The sequence below is a fragment of the Strix uralensis genome, chromosome 28 (genome assembly GCF_047716275.1).
Source record: "Strix uralensis isolate ZFMK-TIS-50842 chromosome 28, bStrUra1, whole genome shotgun sequence".
Taxonomy (NCBI): Eukaryota; Metazoa; Chordata; class Aves; order Strigiformes; family Strigidae; genus Strix; species Strix uralensis.
The window spans coordinates 1215171-1234647 of NC_133999.1; the positions used below are offsets into that span (position 1 = coordinate 1215171).

Sequence of the window (19477 nt, forward strand, 5' to 3'; positions counted from 1 at the left end):
CCTGTACATACTTATACATACACCTGCACATGCCATGCACTCTGGTATACCCCTGTACAGACCTGTACACCCCTTCAGATACACCTGCACACACCTGTACATGCCACGCCCCCTCTACACCCCTGTACACCCCTGCACACACACCTGCACATGCCACACACTCTGGTACACCCCTGTACCTACACCTGCACACACCTGTACATGCCACACACCCCTATACATACACCTGTACACCCCTGCACACCCCTGTACACACTTGTGCAGACACCTGTACGCCCCTGCAAACATGTACACCCCTGCACCTGCACCTGTACGCGCCACACACTCTGGTACACTCCTGTACACACTTGTACATACACCTGTGCACACTTGTACACCCCTGTACCTACACCTGCACACACCCGCACATGCCACACCCCCCTGTACCTACACCTGCACACACACACCTGTACACACGCCCCCCCCCACCTGCGCACACACACCTCCAGGCCCCGCCCCTCCCGCAGGCCCCGCCCCCTGCTCTCGCGAGAGGGGCGGGGCGATCGGGCGGGGCGGGAGCGCACCGGGGCCGCGCACCGGGCAGCGCCGCTCCCCCCGCTCCGCTCCCGCTCCCCCCCCCCGCTCCCTCCCCGCTCCGCTCCCGCTCCCCCTCGATCCCCCCCGCTCCCGCCGCCATGTCCGGCGCGGCCCCGGCCTGGGCGCCCACCCACGTCCAGGTGACGGTGCTGCGGGCGCGGGGGCTGCGGGCCAAGGCGGCGGCGGGCGGCGGCGGCAGCGATGCCTACACCGTGATGGCGCTGGGCCGCGACAAGTTCTCCACGTCGGTGGCGGAGCGGTGCCAGGGGCAGCCGGTCTGGCGGGAGGAGGCCACCTTCGAGCTGCCGCCGCCGCCGCGGGCCGCCGCCCTGCGCCTCACCGTGCTGCACCGCGCCCTCGTCGGCCTCGACAAGTTCCTGGGCCGCGCCGAGGTGGATCTGGCGGCGCTGAGGGCCGAGGGCGGCCGGCGGGACTCCAGGTGGGCCCGGGGCGGGGGGGCTCTGGGCCCTACGGGGGCCGGGGAGAGGGACTGGGGGGGGGGCTCTGTGCTGTGGGGGAACGGGGGAGAGGGATGGGGAGACCAGGCAGTGGGGCTGGGGGGGCTCTGTGCCCCATGGAGCCGGTGAGAGGGATGGGGGGGTGCAGGGAGAGGGGTTGGGGGGAGCTCTGTGTCCCACGAGGGCTGGGGAGAGGGATGGGGGGGCCGGGGAGAGGGGTTGGGGGGGGCTCTGTGCCCCATGGAGCCGGTGAGAGGGATCGGGGGTGCAAGGAGAGGGACTAGGGGGGCTCTGTGCCCCACGAGGGCAGGGGAGAGGGATGGGGGATAGGGGGAGAAGGATTGGGGGGTGCTCTGTGCCCCAAGAGGGCTGGGGAAACCAGGGAGAGGGTTTGGGGGGGGCTCTGTGCCCCACAGGGGCTGGGGAGAAAAACTGGGGGTGCTCTGTGCTCCCCGGGACCCGAGGAGAGGGATTGGGGGGGCCCTGTGTGCCCCACGGGGCCTGGGGAGAGGGATGGGGGGACCGCAGTTCCCCGTGGGATGTCCCTGTGCCCCACGGGTGTGTGTGGGTCTGTGGGGGACCCCTGTGCCCTATGGAGACCCCCTGATGCCCTGGGAGGGCCCATGGGGTGACCCCTCGGGGCAGGGTCCCATAGCTCGGGGGTGCCTCCCCTCTGGGAAGAGGCCTGGGGGTCCTGGCGCCTGCGGCTGCCGCGGAGACGCAGCCGGTGGTTGTTCAGGCAGTTCTGCCTCGCGCTTGGCTTTAATTTTTAAATATTTACACACGAGCGCTGACAGCGTACGCTGGGAACAGCCAGACTGACCCGAGAAACTTCACGTCTTTGAAATGCTTTTGCCTTCTGACAGAGAACGACCGCAGCTACAGCCAGCTGTTGACGTATTTTTTTTTTTAATAAATACTTAGAGCGCGTGTGAGAGTCGGTAACCCGCGGGCTGGCTTCACTGCTGTCAGCAGGACACCGACCTGGGAGACCTTTAACGCCGGGCGCCAGCTCTGTGTCATACCTGCTCCTTTGAACACAAACACGGGACGGCTGTGCTGGAGTCCCCGGGCGGTTACTGGGAGGGTTTTACTGGGAGTCAGCACCTTGTAATGTGGCTTGTGGTGGCGGGTGAGTCACCTTCCTCTTGCTCACCCGAGCAGATCCAGGTATTAACACCGGCTCGGCCAACGCTGAGATCTGCGTCGTGTTTCTTGACGGGCCGTCGGGGTTTATGAAGCCTTAATTAGAACGTGGCCGTCGTTAAGGTTGTGTCAAGCACTAATGTGTTTACAGTGCGGAGGGGGATGTGCCGTCAGCCCGCAGAGTTCAGGGAGTCGGCCAGTGAGGCGAGCGCCGTGGGTCATCCCAGGCTCCTTTCTTTGTGTCTGGGTCAAAGGAAAATTGAGGGGGCGGGGGGGGAAAGAAAATATAACTTTGATGCTCCTGGGAAAACTTTAGATCTTTCCAGTTGTTGGTGTCGTCCCCCCAGCCCTTGATTTCCTGTTTGAAGCCTTTTTCTTTTGTCATGGCTTCGCTGCTGTGATGTCTAGCCACAAAGGGCTGGTTTTATTTGGAAAATAAACGCGCGTTGGTTGACAGGTGCACACCAACATAATGAATTAATAAGATTTTATATTTTGGAGTTTTGGCGGGGAGGTTGTGGGTACGTTATTTACCGTGCTTCTCCGCGCGACGGCCCCGTGTCAGGGCTAAGCCGCCTTTCGCTGAACACGTAGTTTGCATTTTGGGTGCTGTTAGAGCAGGGCCTGCGCTTTCCCCGGGGCAGAGAGCGTGCAGAATGAATTGTGGCACCGTGCGAATGCAGGATGCTCCCAGAAATCACGCGGTTTAGAACAAAAGTGCCCCGTGCTGGCTTGCCGCTGCGGGACTGCGGCTGTAGGGACCTGACAAAGCCAAACATCTTATAAAAGCCCTTCCCTGGTGCTGGTGTCGGGTCTGAACATCGACCTGGAGCGTGGTGCTTGAGCGTCATTTCCCTCTCGTGTGTTTCTCAGTAGCAGATTTCGGAATTCATCTCCTCCAGTTAATGCTCATTAGTTTTGAATTTTCTCTGAAGCAGCTCGCCTTTCCCATTCTCTGTCACCGCTTCCAGGGCACCTTCAGAGGACGGGAGTGCCAGTCTGATGGGAGGCAGATCAGGCTCTGCTCGCTTCCCTTATTTTCCGTGCAGCAGCCGGTGAGGAGGGAGACGCCGGCGTTTTCCGGGCGGCTTTTCCTACCGGTTCTGTGGAGTCGGGAGCTCTGCGGCTCCAGCGATAGACGGAAAATCTTGGTGTGCAGCGCTGATAATTTTCTTTGCCAGCCCTACTGTGGTTTGAGTGTTATCGGGTGGTTAGTTGGGCACGTGCGATAGCGGCGTGCGGAGGGTGGGTTTGCAGTTTAGGATACCCTGAGCGCGCGTTTGATGGGCAGCGCTCGATGTTGTGGAGCTGCCTTTCCAAAAAGGGGGAAGGTTTTGTCTGTGGGGAATGTCCGTCCTGGTGTGCTCCAGTCCCGAGCTGGGAGGGGTGAGTGGAAATCCCCAGCCCGTCTGTGAGGCTTGGTTTGCCTCTCCTCGGGTTGATTAGGGGTTTCTTAGCTTAAGAGGCATTAAGATAGTGACTGAAAAGAAGCTGGAATGAAAGGTATGAGGGCGTGGGACGTGTGTGCAAGCTCCTTGGTACCAGTGTCAGCTTCTTTCGAACCCACTTCAAAGTCCGAGCCTCTGCGGATTTCAGGAAGCCAGATAAAAGCACAGAAGAGGGTGGCTGAGCTGAAATACAGGAATTCCATGTTGTGTTTCTTTTCTTCTTTTTTTTAACCTTTCCTGGTCTGGGTTTTAAAACAAATTTTACTAATTTTCTATTTGCGATAAGAAATGTTTTCCTTGGGGCCTGAGGCTGTATGATTATGACGTAGTTGTAAGATTAAAGGCTTTTCTTTTTTTTTCCTAACGCTGTAGACTTACTTGGTTTTTAAAACATAAACATCCTCTGTTCTAGATTACCTGTGCCTCTCAAGAACTAAAAGAAATCTCGTTGTTTCTGCAGGTGGTACAAGCTTCGCTCCAAACCAGGGAAAAAGGAAAAGGAGAGAGGGGAGATCGAAGTGGATATCCAGTTCATGAGGAGCAACATGACAGCCAGTATGTTTGATCTGTCCATGAAAGACAAGTCTCGCTCTCCCTTCGGCAAGCTCAAAGATAAGCTCAAGGGGAAGAGGAGCAGCGGCCTTTCCGACACGGCGTCAGCCATCGTTCCCAGCACCACTCACTCCCCCGCTGACAGCGAAGATGAATCAGTCGAGAAGGAAAAGAAGAAATCGAAGTTCAAAATGCTGTTTTCCAAACCTGGCCTGCAGAAGACCTCCCTCTCCCAGTCCATGTCAGTCCTGCCGACGCAGCAGCCCGTCACCGAGAGGGTTCGGCTCCGGCCCAGTGACTTCCAGTCGCAATGGGACGACGAGGAGTCCGAGACCTCTCCGACCTCAGAAAGTGAGCATTGGCACTCGCTGCGCTGGGGAAGCACAAAGCCTTTCTCCAGAGGTTTGCCCGCACTTTTCAGAGCGCTAGTTAAATTCTCCTCACGGAACAAATCCGTAGAAAGTCACTTCTGCCCGCGGTGGTGGGTGTGCACGTCGGGCGGGAGACGCGGCCAAGCTTACCCGGGGGAATCGGGGAAACCGTGGGGCTGGGCGGGCGCTGGCTGCGCGCGTTGGCGGCGCGGCCCACGGTAAGTGCTCTGTGGTGGTTTTAGGTCATTGAACGGCGCGTGAGACCTGTCTCTGAGGGCTGGCGGGGGTTGGGGACCCAGAAGGTTTGGAAGCGGCTGGTAGAGTCACGCTGGGGGTTGTTGCCGCAATCCGTTAATGACGGTGAAGCGCTGAGGTTGTCAGTAGCGGGTGTCAGAGGAAAGGGTGTTCTCACATCTTGAATTTCTCCCCGTTTGTTTCTTCCAGAAGCCTTTGGAAATGCCCTGGAAGAGAAGTCCTCTCCTCCTGTATTTAAATCTCGTAAAACAGCTACTTTGGACAGCAGGCAACTCAACCAAGTAGTCACTAACCACACCAAGAAAGAAGGGCTCTCTCTGTTTAGTGGCCTTAAATCCAAAAGCGATCCCGTTTCCAAGTCTAGTCTGTGTATCAACGGCAGTCACGTTTACATGGAAGAGAGCACGACCAAGGACAACACTCCAGCCTCTTCCCCCTCTCCTCACAACTTCAGGAGGAAGCAGCTCTTTGCTTCAGAAGAGAACCTGTCTTCCAGACCTACTAAAGGACCTGAAGAGACGGGCAGAACATCTCCTAGTCATGCTTTCTCTGGGTCTGCATCCTTGGAGACCTTCAAATCTATGACTTTGCCGTCATACAGATTGCTTGGCAGCGAAGAATACCTGGAAACCAGCGTTCCTCCGAGTGTTGAGGTTATTAAAGAGACCAAAAAAACGGACCACAAAAAGTCTGCCTTGCTCTCCCTGGTCACTGGGAAGAAGGAGCTGGTGAAGACCAGTGATGCTGAGAATATTCCTGGCAGGATCCTGCAGGATGAGGAGAACAAAGTTCCAGAAGCGAAGAGTGAACAAGAGGCCAAACATCCTGAAATTCCAGCAGATTTAAGCAGAGGGAATCCTTCAGAAGACAGTCACCGCGCAGAAGAGGTCTTTGCAAATAAGCAGCCGCTCAACCCTTTCGAGGAAGAACGGAAACCTGAAAAAGCTCCTGCGCCGGCGAAGACCAAAGCTGTCAAGCCCAGGTCAGTGGCGTTTGCTTCAGAGGCTGACGCAAACCGCGATGAGCCGCGGGCGCCGCGGGCTTTAACCGGGCTGCTCCCCCCTGCGGCAGGAGCGCCCCGCTCCGCAGGGTGCCCGTGGTTTGCACCTGGCCTTTGGGCGCTTTGATAACAAATAACAACTCCGAGTTCTTTCTCGGTGTGAAAAAGAGATCGATGGAGGGGTGTTCCTTGTAAGCGATGCCGAAATAGTGGTTCTCTGAGCGCAAGCGTCTCTGCAGGTACTGCAGGGGTGACTCTTCTTGCTGGATCTTTGCAGAAACTAACGTTCTTCTGAGCTCTGCGGCCTGAACGTACCCAGGGGCTGAAATACCAGTTCTAACGTCTCTACTTTTCTCTTCTGTATTTGGCTGTGGTCTTCAAAAGCGTTAATCTTGGAGCCCTTCTGCTTTTGGCGTTGTTCACAGCAACGTGAAGGGCGTTTGTGTGAATTTATACACAAGGCTTTTTCGGAAATTCTGCTCCTTTATCCTTCATTTATATATATATAAAAAAGTGTGTGTGGTTTTTATATATATATGGGTGTGTCCTACTAATAAGGCTACATTTTGTGTCTCTTTCTAACTCCTTATTTTCAGTGCTTCTCATGTTTAAACCTCCTGCGTACGAAGTGTCATACTAATCAAATTGCTTGGGGTGCAGAAGATGAGATGGCGCTTAAAAGCAGCTACCGCAGTAACCTCTGCGAACTCTACAGCAGAAGTGCTCTGACATAAATCGAGCGCTTTGTAGAGACGCCTTTAAGCGTGCACAGTCTATCCGATAGGCTCTGGGGTCTCTTGCAAGTGTAACTCATCTCCAGCGTTAGGAGTTGATGGAGTCTGGTGCTAACGCTTGTCTGTTCCTGCCTCGTGTTGCATCCACAAGTGACATGCGAGTTTTTTGTCCCTTTTTGCAGACTGGGCGTGTCTTCAGAGGAGGAAACCAAAGCCACGCTTCCTACTCTTGCACCTGATTCCCTTCCTGCTTTTCTTTCTGTACACCGTATCAGTAGTGACAATAATCCTTTTATTTCTAAAACGGGACAGAAAGTCCGAGTGCCAGACTCTGAGAACGTTACTAGTTCTGCATCTCTTACTTCTCCTCCTTTTGCTGCAGAGCTTCTGAATGGCAAGAACCCCTTTACTGCTGAGTGGGACAGGGCATCCGCAGCCCTGGATCCCGAACAAATTGCCCGTTTCCCTCCATCCCTTCATCTTGCAGCCTCTGTTCCCAAAGCGCCTCTTCCTGGGCACGTCTCTGGTAGTGGGAATAATCCTTTTGCTTCTGAGTGGGGGCAGAGCTCATGGGGCCACGGTGCTGAAAGCTCTGATACGGGGCCTTCCCGGGGTCTCTCTCGCCCACCTGCTCCTTCTCTCCCCTCTGATTGTCATTTTAATGACAATAATCCCTTTGTGTCCAAGCTCGGGTGGGGAGCAGTAGCGCCAGGTTTTAAAGCTGTTGCCAGCTCTTCCCCTTTCTGCCTTCCTCGTGATGAAGACTGTTCCTCAGCAGAGCACCCTGCTGAGCTGAAACGCTCCAGTCGCGGTGCTTCGGGGAGCTCTTCAGACGTGGCTTTAACTAGTAATGGCAAAGCTGGATCGGAGCCTCTCACACCTGACAACCCTGCTCTGGCTCCAGAGAAGCAGCGTGATTCTCCTCAGCTTCAGGTTGAGACTTCTTTGAGGAGCAGGAATCTAGACAACAGGGAATCCATGTCCCTTCTCCCCGATGGGTCGGAGGGCGTTCCATCAGGTGGTGAGGATGTGGGTGGGCAGGAAGGTGAAAAGCAGTGTTCTGATGTCGGTGAAATGTTACTTACGGGTTCAGGTGCAGCAGGAGAGCGAGCAGGGTTTGCTCGTGAGCTGGAAGCGGGGTGCTGCCCACCATCAGAGCTCTCTAGTGACAGCACAGGTCCCACCCGAAACAGCGAGACCGCTGCTCGGGGTGGGGGGGAGGGAGGTGGTGTAAATGCTGAGCCCGGCACAAAGGACGACGAGGGCTTTGTGAGTCTCTCAAAGTGTAGTGGTGGCCTCTTGCCAGAGACAGGTGCTGAACAGCCTTCCCCCGACAGTGAGCTGAAGGAGAAGCAGGAGAGCTTTGGTGAAAAGAGATGGCAAGAGTGTGCGCCCGTGTTAGAGCCCCAAGCAGCTCCGCTTGATAAAAATGACTCATTTTCTCAAGTAGGAGCTGCCAAACCAACCCGGGGAACTTGCGCGCCGTCCCCTCGGGAAGCCGGGGGGGGCGGGGCTGGCGGTGGGGCCCCGAAGCCAGCACCTCGGCTGTTTTTAACTCCGAAGAAGTGCTCGCCGGTTTCTCCGGCTGGTGAGTTAAGCAGTGATGTGCATTTTTCAGGTGATGGCGCAAAATCTGCGCCTGGGCTCCCATTACCTCATGATAAAGCCTCAGATGCTCACGGGTGCCTCCCCCACAGTGGCTCATTAGAGACTGTCACTCCTTCAGTGACGCTCAGAGATGACAGCACTAGTAGGCGTTTAAAAAACGAAGGTGACAACGATTTATTTGACTGTCTTACAATTCTAAAGTCTGCCATTCCCGTTACTGGAGACCGTGGTTCCAAACTGGCTGGTCTTCCAGTTATTCCGGAGGGAGGCTCCGATGACGAGCTGCTGGGTGACTGTCAGGAGAACTGTGGTGTCACTGCAGGTGATAAAAACGTTTCAGAGACTGGAAAGCAGTCCCTAGGTTTAATGCCTTTGCATGAAGAGCTGCAAGAGCGCTCTGCTGGCACCCAAGTGACCCCGGCTGCTCTGGGAGGAGGAGGAGGGAGCGCTCCTGGTGCTGGTGAGCCGAGCGGATCCCCCGTGCTGCCCGCCCGAGCGGGTGGTCACGCTGCCGGTCACCAGGTAGCTGACGCAGGCTTGGGTATGACGTCTCATTCCAGGGAGCGTAGTAGTCATTTTGAGAAACAAGAACTGAAAATAAGTGCAGGTGATGAGGAGCGTGCAGTGTGTGACTTCTTTGAGCCTTCTGCTTCCTCTTCCTCCCTGTCAAGTCCTTGCCAGCCCTACTCTTCCTCTCATTTCCCTCTCTCTGACACCCCAAGTCGTAGAGCAGAGTCTCCGAAAAAGCCAACAGCCGAGGGCTTCGCAGATAAAGCAGGAAATTCTGGCAAGAAGAAGCTTCTTCAGGCATGGGTTTCACCCTCTGAAACATACCCTAACCAAACTCAGCAGAGTGGTGAAACCGTGTCTCCTAAGCACAGGTGAGAGAACGTGGGAAGTACACGGAAAGTGTCTCCGTGCTGACGTGAGCCCTGCGTTTCCTTCTCTGAGCGCAGAGCTGTCTCCAGCTGCGGGGATTTACTGCGCTTTGCAGTGACCTGGCATCGTCCAGCCGTAACTTCCTCTGGGCTGTGGATCTGTCGGGGCCCGGGGCCTGTGGTGCCAGTGTAGGATCACTGCTGGCACCAGAGAAATCGGTGTAATTAAGGGTGCCCAGAGCGCTCCAGGGGACCTGCCATTCATCACATTCTCTTCGGAAAAATGTCAGGGACACTTGGTCACGGTTTAAGAAACAGGGTCACCCCATCAAGTGGGGAATGGGCTGCAATTCATCCCTTGTCAGAAGAGGGAGAACGGTCCCAGGAAGCCTGATAAACCAGGATGCTTCCTCTCCTGGCCGAACGGGGCTCCTGAGCCTCGAAGTGAAGCGCAGCTCAAGCCCCTCTCTGCCCCCAGCGCGTGGCTGCTCTCTGGAGCTCTCTGCAGCCGCTGCTGCGCTGCCTGACCCGAGGAACAGCGCTGCCGACCTGTCAGCCCGCGGCCCTTTATCTGCAGAGCTCCGTCGGGGGCCTGGGACGCTTCTGGGCCAGCATTTGCCGAGATGCAAGTAAAATTTTCTTCCTGTATTAAAATTGGCACTCTAAATCCTGCTCGAGCAAATGAAGATGGTGCTTTTTGGCAGCTTATGGCCTAAGTTCAGATTGGAAAAGGCGTAATACATGCTTGTCCCGGGATAGTAGATGCATTTGATATGTTGCAAGAGCCACAGATGTGTTCTCGTTAGGGCAGTCGGGCTCAAACACTAGTGTGTGAGATCAGAGTAACTGCTGCCGTGTCCTGCCGTCTCGTCTAGACAGACCTGCCTTCTCTTTGTGACGTACCATTCAGGACGGATGTCCCTTGTTACTGCTGCTTTATCTCCTTAAGTCGATAAGGACAGTAGAAAGAGAACTGGGGTATACCTAAAAAAAAGCCTCTAGCTGAGACACAAATGCCTTGTCTTCCCAAAGCTGAATCTCTTATCTCTCTGGAGATAAGGGTGGGAATTTTCCCCAATTTCTTGCTGTATTTGCTTTTAGTCTGAAGATCTGTGTAGTGCTGGTGTTACATGTACTGCCTAAATAACATGAGCCTGTTTTAATGTTACAGACTCCATCCTGTGAAGCCAATGAATGCCACAGCAAACAAGTCTCAAAGTAAAAGCCTGAATGTCATCAGCACTATGAATGAAAAGCTGCTCGAGATGAACGTGAAGGTAGGGGGGACAGTGGCACTTTAAACCAAAAGTTAAGCAGTAAACTGAACAGAGTTCGTGTATTCAGGATAATTTGCATAGGCTCACATCTCATATATCCTGAGCAGAAAAGGAACTGTGGTTATTAGACCGTGGGGAGCATGAACTTCCCTTTTGTCAGTCCCCAAAGGTGGAGACGGTCTTTAAATTTTTTTTTTTTCTTGCAAACTGATCTATAATAGAATTATAGTTTGTGCCGGGAGCTGCCTGACTTGGATCTGCACAGAAGATTGGACAAATTAGTCACTATTGTCAGACGTGATTAGTCCCCAAAGCTCATTTTCACCCTGAAATAAGTATGTGGCTTTTAAAGCTGAGAAGGTGGGAAAAATAACCTCGGGGTGGCTGTTGCCTTGTAACGTGTTGTGTTAATACCCTGTGCAGAGCGAGAGAGCAGGCGCCTGCCACTAAGGCACGGCTGCTTCCTGAAAGCGTAGCTGTGCAGCTTGCATAATCTTGGCCTCAAAACGCAGATTTAAAGGAGCTTTTTGCATAATCTTGGCCTCAAAAGAGACCTCCAGGCTTGAGGTGTAGCTTAAAAGCCACGTTGATCAGAATGGCTAGAAGCGTCTCTGGGTCAGCAGGGAAAAACCTTGGGTACCGTTATTGTCTCTAAGGGTTTTTTGGGGAAAATGAAAAGTTAGTACCGAAATAACTGCAGTGCCTCCTTCTGGCGTTAAGTGGGAAAGAAGAAAATGCGAGTGAGATGAATCAAACTGACGAGCTGCTATTCTGAATGAGTTGAAAACGTGTAATTAGTATTCTGTTCTGCATAAGAAGTCGTGCCTGGTGCAGTCACGCGAGCCTGTTGTACACGTGCTCTCTGGGAAAGAAAAGCCTGGGCTGGAGTTCTGGTTTCACGTCCCAGGAGGTGGCTGGAGGAACTGGCAGAAGCTGCTGAGTACCCATCAGATTTGCTTAAAAGTTAAAAGCAAACTTTTCAGAGAAGCTGTGTTGTGTTTTCACAGCGATACCTACAGTAAGAAGGAAATGCCAAAGGCCTAGGTGGGTGTTTATTGCTGCTTCACCTGAATTTGGCGTTCCTGGCCTTTGGTATGTTTTAAACCGTATCTGTCCCGGTGCTCGTCTGCAAACGATGGCAGTTGATGGTGCACGGCTGTAACCTCCATGTGTCTTCGCCTGGAGTCAGCAGGACATTCTTTCAAAGTAAATTGGAGAAGAGTTAAATTACAGAACTGACATTGTGCAAAGATTTTATGCTAAAACCAATGGCCTGGTTACCGTCCGCCTTGCTCTGAGCCTGCCCTCTGTTCTGGACAAGGCTGCCTAAGCTCTGTAAATCGTGTCTCTGTGCCACAAGTAGCACACGCTGACTCTGAGGCAGTTACTCTTTTTTCCTCCAGGTACTTTTGAAAAGCTCTTCCGCATCCTGGGAGTGCATGAGTAGATAGTGTTTCGTATGAATTTTTCCAGGCTGGGTTTGCTAACGGCCCAAAGGTGCTCTGTAGCAGAAAGCTTGCCTGGCCTGCCAGCCGCTCCCTGTCGTCAGTGCCTTGGCTGTTGTGCAGCTTGGCTCTGAGCAGCCGGCTCTTCCTGATCCTAAAGTGCTGGTGATTGATGTTCCGAAACATCCTTTGGATGGAACTAATTTTTTAAAAGATACCAAGCACGGTAATACTTCTGAAGAGCAGCTGTGGTTCTGCAAACGCTCTGTGTAAAGTTGCTCATTGGTGCTTTAAATCCCCCAAGCCAGCTACCAGATACCATTGTGCTGCTATTTGGAAATGCCTGTATGTCTGTAATGACCCTGCCTTTCCTCCCTCTCTCAGAAATACGATCCTTCAGATCCTGCCTACGCTTATGCTCAGCTAACACACGATGAGCTGATCCAGCTGGTCTTGAAACAGAAGGATACAATTACCAAGAAAGATCTCCAGGTACGTGAGCTCGAAGACTACATCGATAACTTGCTTGTCAGAGTCATGGAAGAAACCCCCAACATTCTTCGTGTTTCAACGTCTGGAAACAAAAAAGCTGGAAAGATGTGAAAGCTTGAACAAAGGACTGAAGTCCCGCCAGCGGAGTTTGATTAATAAGGAGACGATGTGAAGTAGGTGGTACCGGTTGTGCTGCCCACAGAAAATGACCTCTTTCCTGTTTCTGCCTTGAGCAACTCTCAGTTTGGTTAGTAGTTACATCAGGTCTTGTATATGGAGTCCAGAAGTGGAGTCAACTTATCATATTTATTTTTTGGTTTCTTTCCATTCTTTGGGAAGATTCGTTCAGGCATCTAATCCAAAGGCTGACTGTGGTAGGAAGGATGAGGGGTTTTTGATGTGTTTTGCTTGCCAGCAAGGCACTGATGATCCTTTATGAAGTTTTTTTTTTTTTAAATGGTTTTGTTTTGTAGCAGCTTTGATAGATCGATTACTCTTCTTTCCATACCTTAGGTTGTAGTGCAATATGAAATCTTGTGCTTGAGGATTTGATTGTTTTTAAAAAAAAAAAATTAATAACTACACTGGAGAAGTCCAAAGATGTGTGCTTCAGACCAGGGCTGTGAGCTGGATTTTAAAAGTAATTAATGCCCTGAAAGTTGAATGCAAGTTAAACCTTAGCCTGGAGAGGAAGAAGCAAAGCTTAGCTGATCTCATAAAGTACATATTGTTTCAAAGCAGTTCTCCAAGGGGAAGGTTTACAGGCTTTTTTGTTATAGGGAACATTGAGATGTCGTGGTACGTTTGTCTACCATAGGAATGGTAGCAATGAACTGGGGCCGAAGGTGCATTTTAAATCGGAGGCTGTTCTCTTACAGGCTTCAAATTCCTGATTCAAAGGTCGTTCAAATGAGGGAGGCAAAGGTACGCCTGGCTCCTGTAGTCTTAACTAGGTGTGGATTTCACCGTACACGTGCGTGGCCCGTGTCTCTTGCTGTGTGGGAGTTCTGTGACGATTTTCCTTCTACACCGCTGCAGTTTATTAGATTTAAATATCTTGGATTTTGGAGCTGGGGCTTACCTTGGAACGACCTTCAAAGGCGATCAGCCTTACAACACTTTCTTTTGTGCATTCCTTATACAGCCAGGAGAGGAACCAAATCGCCCTCCCCTGGGGGTGGGAGCAGTCACGGCACTGGTGCTCGGGTCTGGTTTGGTTTGCTTTGTGACTTGCTGCTCAGAATGGAATGAAAATTCCACAGAGCTGAGAGAGTGCTGGTTTTGCTAAACAATCAACACCTCTCAGTCCGCTTCCTTACCGTGAGGCCGCTTTGCAGCTCGATAGAGACAGGGATGTTCTCCCGCCCGTCTCATCGGACAGCGAACGGTGACGTGGCGCTGCCGAGCAGCCACCACAACGGCCTCCTCCACTGAAAAACTAGATCTGGCTTTTTCGGCAAGCTCTTGTCAAAGATCAAAAAAAAATCAGATGCCTCTGTGCATCTCTGGGATTTCTCAGGGTTGCGAGAGTCCGTAAAAAAGGTTTAGAAGAAAGTTGAAATACTGAAAGAGTGGGTCGCAGAGGACCAAAGCAAACGCTCCTGCCTCCGGAAGGGTCTGTTGGGTCATTCCTGGCTTAGCTCGAAAGGGGTGAGGTTCTAACTCAGTCTTTCTACAGCAAAGCACTTTATTGAGGGACTAGACCAGCTGATCGACTATCAACCTCTTAGTAGTCTGCTTACTATTTTCATATGGTAACTATTTTCATATAGTTTCATATATAACACTGAAAACTGCTGGAGATTTCTCAAATACTGTATTTTTGTAGTGAAGAGTAGTTTAATATATTTGCCTAGAGATGTATACATTCATTGGAAAATTCAAAAAATGCTGTTAATTAGCTTTTTATTACTGTAAACTAACTACCAAAGTCTGGAGCTTTTCTGACAGAGCTGTCCTTCACGGGAAGCTCGAGCTGAAACAAGCCTTAAGCATTAAGAGTCTTCTAAGACTTCGGGTACTTTTCTCTAGTTTTATTTTTATTTGAGCGGATGTCGTCAGTGAGGGGGTTATTTCTTTTCTACTGTACCCTCTTCTGTGAATGATGGGTCTGAAACGCAGGTCTTAGCGGCATCTTCAGCTCCTGGCTGGTGTTTTTAATTTTGACTGGTACTGGTTGGCCTTACTGAACACTGCTGCTGCTTCTCGTGCCTTGAAATAGTGGGGAAGATGAAGGATTAATTTGTTTCCTCCTTGTGCCTCAGTGGATCTCTGGAAATAAATAGTTGCCTATACCCCACTAACAAACTTGTCTTCTAGACTTTATTCCACAGCTTTCTGATGTTCTAGGTCTGAGAGTTGGAAAAACCAGCTGTGCCTTTGAACAGTGGCTCAACGGTTCCAAAAAAGTGGTATTATTGTTAGTCATAACTGGGCATGTGGGAAGCAAGACTGCACTCTTTGCTTTTTGCTCATTTTAAAGCAATATCGGTACTACTGAGTCGCTGGCTGCTGAAGGCACCGTGGTGCTGCGTGCGATGCTTTTGGAGTATGGATTTTCTGAATTCCTGGTGGCAAGAGTGCTACATACACCGAAACGAAGCGTGATACGTGCTCTTAAGTGTTCTCCTCGGAGGTGAAGCCTTAAAACTTGTAATATCCTCTCCTGGCAGCTTTTTCGCCAGCTACAGCCGTGTCCGTTGAGGTGGACCGCGGGTCGTGGCTGGGTTTTGCCCCGGGGTGGTTCTCTCTGGTGGTCGCAGGCGTGGAGCCTGCTGCGGGGTCACGGTCCCACACCGGCCACGCTTTGACTTCCACGGCCGTGAAAGCGTCGCACGCAGACCTTGCACCTCGGTCTCGGCAATGCCAGTTAAAGCCTTTCTTTGGCCTAAGGGGACGGCATTTTATGTCCGTGCTTCACCTTGGCTTTAAGGGCCTTAAGAATCAAATGTATTGTTTTATTATTGAAGGATCGGAATGTATTTCTCCCTGTTTATGCTGTCTGCTTTTAGCATGGGTACCTATTTGTTTTTAAATGCCTTTTGGTTTCATGGAACACTAAAATAAATATACCTTAAATCCAGTGTTCTGATCACATTGTTTTTTTCCTGAAAGAGCGGTTTCGAAAGGGCCTCATCCCCTCCTCGTGACCAGCTCTGCTGCCCAAAACTCCTCATCCTCAAGGTATTTTTGGGCTGGTTCCATCCCAGCGAGCTGCCTGTGCAGGAAGTTCACGGTAAACACCTCGCGGGGTGGGGAAACCTGATGGACGAGCTCATCCGCATCACGAGAATCGAGAGTTTCTGTGAAGCAAAAAAAAAAAATGTGTGAAAGGTTCTCGGCCAGGAGCCAGTTCAGTGACCCCGGTCCCAGCCCTAATGGTGATGGCTCTGAAATTGTGGGCAGGGGATGAAAAGTGGAAATCAGCCTCCCGCTGTCTCGGGGCCATTTAGCCCCAAACCTGCCCGCGCCGCGGGAGCCCCGAGTGCCGTCCTCGCCCTCCTCCTCCCCCTCCTGAGGGGCGGGGGGGGCCGCCCACCGCCCCCCGGCACACGGGGGCCGCGATGGGGCTGGGCCCTGAGAGCTCCGGCGCGGCCGGGGCCCACGAGCTGCGGCTGAGTCCCCCGAGGGCCGGTTTTCACAGCTCGGCGCTGCCCCCCGAGCGAGGAGCGCGGCTCCGCTCCGCCCCTCCGCGGCCCCTCCGCGGCTGCCCGGGGACGGCGGGTCCGCCCGGGCGGAACTCGCGGCGCCCGGAACGCGGCGGGCGGGGGCGGGGCCTCGGCCGGGCGGGCGGCGGGACGGACCGCGGGGGGGCGCCGCTATTGGTGGGCGGCGCCGGGTGTCCCCGCCTCAGCGCCCCGCCCCGCCCCCGCGTCCGTCCCCTCAGCGCTCCGCTGCCCTCGGCCGTTCCCCCCGGGATGGCGGCGCGGGGCAGCTGCCCCGGCTGCGGCTCCGCGGCGCTGGTGGAGGACTCGCACTACGCGCAGCAGCAGCTGGTCTGCGCCGCCTGCGGCTGCGTCCTCGCCGAGGGGCTCCTCACCACCACCTACGCCGAGGAGGAGCATCTCCGAGGTGCGGCCGCGCCCGCCGTCCCCGCGGTTCTTCCCCCGCCGGGGTCACCGGCACGGCGGGGAGAGCGTCCCGGCAGCGTTTGCAGTCGGCCTGGGGCAAAACTGCCGGTGAAAAGCTTGTTTTGACCGTTCCGAGTCGGTCTGAGCAACCAAGCGCTCCCCACGCGGCCATTTTAGTCGGCCCGGGGGTTGTGTCCTCCCACACCGGGCCCTGGTCAGAGCAGCCGCTTCCCCGCTCCCTCCCGAAGCGAAAACCCAGCGCTTCTCTGCCAGGTTTGAGGCTTGGAACCGGTGGTGAGCTGCTCTGTGCCATTTAAGTCTCTTAAAAGCGTTGTGGAGTAGCCCCGAGGCCACTTGCTGGTTCTGGGATGTCTTGAAGGGATCCTGCTCCTCACGAGCACTTAACCTGTGCTACCAGCTCTAGTTTAGTGGCCTCAAAGACCTGTCGGTTCTGATAATGGGCATCTGCTCGCCCAGAATCTACCTGGCACCGTCCCCCAGGGTGACTGCGAGACTGTCTGGCCTAACACTCCCTGTTTTTCAGAGGTGGCCTATTCCCAGAGCACTGGCCAGAAAGAGCAGCTGAGCCGCTGCCTGCAGCGAGGTAAGAGCGTGCCATTCGCTTTCCTTCACACACCGATTCTCTCCTGCTGCTCTAGTTTGTTGAACGTGTTTCTAATGCTCTCTAAAACAGTAAAAGCCTTCAGAGCTGGCAGTAAAGCATGAAGGTGGCAGTTGGTTCTGCGTCCAGCCAGTGCCTGCCTTCAGCAAACCACCGCACTAAGGGACTTGGGAGATATTTTCACGCTGGGCTGTTCTCCTGCCTGTGCCTGGGGCTGGGTGAATGCTGGCTGTGCCGTAATATCGAGGAGGGGAGTGTATCAGAAACTGCTGGAGCTGATCTTTAAGACCAGTGTCTTCTCACAGGGATCAGGCGGGTCCAGGATCTCTGTAAAGTCCTCCAGCTCCCGACGGTGTTTGAGGAGACGGCGGTGTCGTACGTCCAGAGAGCTCTGCAGCACCCCTCCTTCCACCTGGTCAGTCTGGAGAAGAAGGAGCTCCTGGGGGGCTGCTGCGTCTTCGTGACTTGTCGACAGCACAACTGGCCCCTGACGATGGGGACGATCTGCTCCCTCCTTTACGCGAAGCAGGAGCTGTTTGCCAGCGTCTACCTGAGCCTTCAGAAAGAGCTCGGGCTCTCTGTGCCGGCCCTGAGCCTGGCGGATCTGGTGAAGACCCACCTGAACAGGTAAGGGGGCCCCTTTCAGCCGTTTCAGAGTCTGTGTTTGACACCAGTGGGTGGAAAAGCTTCTGAAACGCAGCTGTGGCCAGGGCAGAAGTCCACGAGTGCAGACAGGGTGACCTGTGCTGCTACATGGGCGTGTTGTTGCCGAGTGCTCTAAGGCAAAACCAGATCATCTGGAAAAGTATTCGCAGCCCCGTGTGCTGAGGGGGACATATCTCCTGGGCGCCTCTTAGGCTGCCTGGCAGTGCTGGTGCAGCAGCATCTACAATTCGCAATGTGGGAGTGCACTCTGTTGTCCCTAGAAAGACAAATTCCATCGAGTTCTCGCTCCAGCCAGCGATCGTAGCGCAGCAGAGCCGCCCAGAGGGGGATGTCAGCAGGGCTGGTGTTTGCTGACAGCCCACTGATTTTACCGACTGTGGTGCCTTTTGTGCCTCCTGCAGTCTGGGCTGTGATTCTTCTCTTCCTGCCCCTTTCTCCTCCATTTGGAGCGCGGGCCCTTCGCAGGGTGGGGGGGTGTTTGTCCTAAAGGACCTTACAGCCCTGCTCCCACGCCGAGCTGGGTTGCTGAGGCGCTGCCAGCCGAGGCGTCCCCGTGCCCCGCTGCTGACGACGGACTCTATGCTCTTTCAGTTTTCGGCTGTTCCAGCACACGGCCGACGTCCCTGCCCCGTTTGTGGAGAACAAGGAGAAGGTGGTCGCCCGAACGATGCAGATCGTGGAGCTGGCCAGCGAGACGTGGCTGGTGACCGGCAGGCACCCTATTCCCATCGTCACGGCCGCGGCATTCCTGTCGTGGCAGTCGCTGCAGCCCGCCGCCCGCCTCGCCTGCACCTTGACACGGTTCTGCAAGCTGGCGGGGGTCGACCTGCCGCCGCCGGCGCACCTGAGGCTGAAGGAGCTTCTCGAGATCCTCCTGAGAATGGCCTCCCAGCTCGCCTGGCTGAGGGTGTTTAACATGGACAAGAAAACGGTGGTCAAGCACATCGGGGACCTGCTGCAACACCGAATTTTCCTGCTGAAAAACGCCTTCTGCCCGGAGGATGAGGAGGAGCAGCGTGCCGCGGCCCCGGGTGAGGCCTCCCCTGGCTCTCCCGGGGCGGCAGGAGCAGCAGCGCAGGGGGAGGGCTGTCCCTCAGGAGGGAAACGCCGGCCCTTGCTGCCACCCTGCCTTATCAATCCGAGGAAGAGGCTGCGCACGGCAGCCCCGAGCGCTTCGGACTCTGCCGTCACCGGTGAGGAGCCCATCTCCGACAGCGAGATCGAGCAGTACCTGCGGGGCCCAGAGGAGATCCGGGCCTTCAGGAAGGCCCAGGCCTGGCTGTGAGGATGGTCGTCCCCAGCGTGGGCCCGAGGCCGCAGGGACTGCGGGACCAAAAGTGTGAAACCTGATGCTGACAGAGCCGTCGCACACCGCAGGGACAGTTGGACAAGGGAGCGGGGTTGTGGGGAGGGAGCGGGCTCTGTCCTCTTTCGTGTTCTGGACCAAAACGGGGCTTTGTCTGGAGTGACTGCTTTGGGCTGTGTTACATTTCTGTTAGAAATAAACAGGAGCGCAGGTGCCAGGGCGGGTTTTGGGGTTCTCTCTCTTTGCAGCCTCTGCTAAAAGGTGTTTTGGTGCGTCCCAGCCCTGCGGGGCGGCGTTGGGGCCGAGTCGGGTGAGGCCTTACAGCGGGGTGAGGCCCGGGGGAAGGTCTCCAGCACCTTCACTGACGCTGCTTTTCCGTAGCGCTGCTGCGGCTTTTCCAGGTCTCACCTTCTTGTGCTTCGCCTCCTTTGGCAAAATGGGTTTGTGAGGGTCAAGGAGGCACCTGAAGTGGCTGGGACAGAACGACCCTGTCCTTGGTTAAATAAGGGAGGTGAAAGTGCTGGAAATCTGTGGTGCCAGCGCGGCGTCGGGCTGTGCGTGCGCGCAGTGCTG

At 54.5% G+C, this 19477-nt stretch overlaps 2 protein-coding genes across 4 annotated transcripts; both read left to right on the plus strand.

Annotated features, from left to right (window-relative positions):
- The first annotated feature begins 674 nt into the window (after positions 1 to 674).
- On the plus strand, positions 675 to 15322 carry RAB11FIP1 (RAB11 family interacting protein 1). Of its 3 annotated transcripts, none has more exons than XM_074852080.1 (6): positions 675 to 1015; positions 4089 to 4531; positions 4996 to 5788; positions 6723 to 9029; positions 10198 to 10303; positions 12133 to 15322. In XM_074852080.1, the coding sequence occupies exons 1-6, from the start codon at positions 675 to 677 to the stop codon at positions 12349 to 12351; spliced, it is 4209 nt and encodes a 1402-aa protein (XP_074708181.1). In that variant the 3' UTR covers positions 12352 to 15322. The 3 variants fall into 3 exon arrangements, with proteins under 3 accessions (XP_074708181.1, XP_074708182.1, XP_074708183.1); XM_074852081.1 differs by lacking the exon at positions 675 to 1015 and adding an exon at positions 1980 to 2204; XM_074852082.1 differs by lacking the exon at positions 675 to 1015 and adding an exon at positions 2679 to 3331.
- Positions 15323 to 16106: 784 nt separating this feature from the next.
- On the plus strand, positions 16107 to 19121 carry BRF2 (BRF2 general transcription factor IIIB subunit). The gene is made up of 4 exons (XM_074852231.1): positions 16107 to 16311; positions 16855 to 16914; positions 17238 to 17559; positions 18190 to 19121. Exons 1-4 carry the CDS (start codon positions 16158 to 16160, stop codon positions 18881 to 18883), a joined length of 1230 nt encoding a protein of 409 aa, XP_074708332.1. The 5' UTR covers positions 16107 to 16157; the 3' UTR covers positions 18884 to 19121.
- The last annotated feature ends 356 nt before the right edge of the window (positions 19122 to 19477 follow it).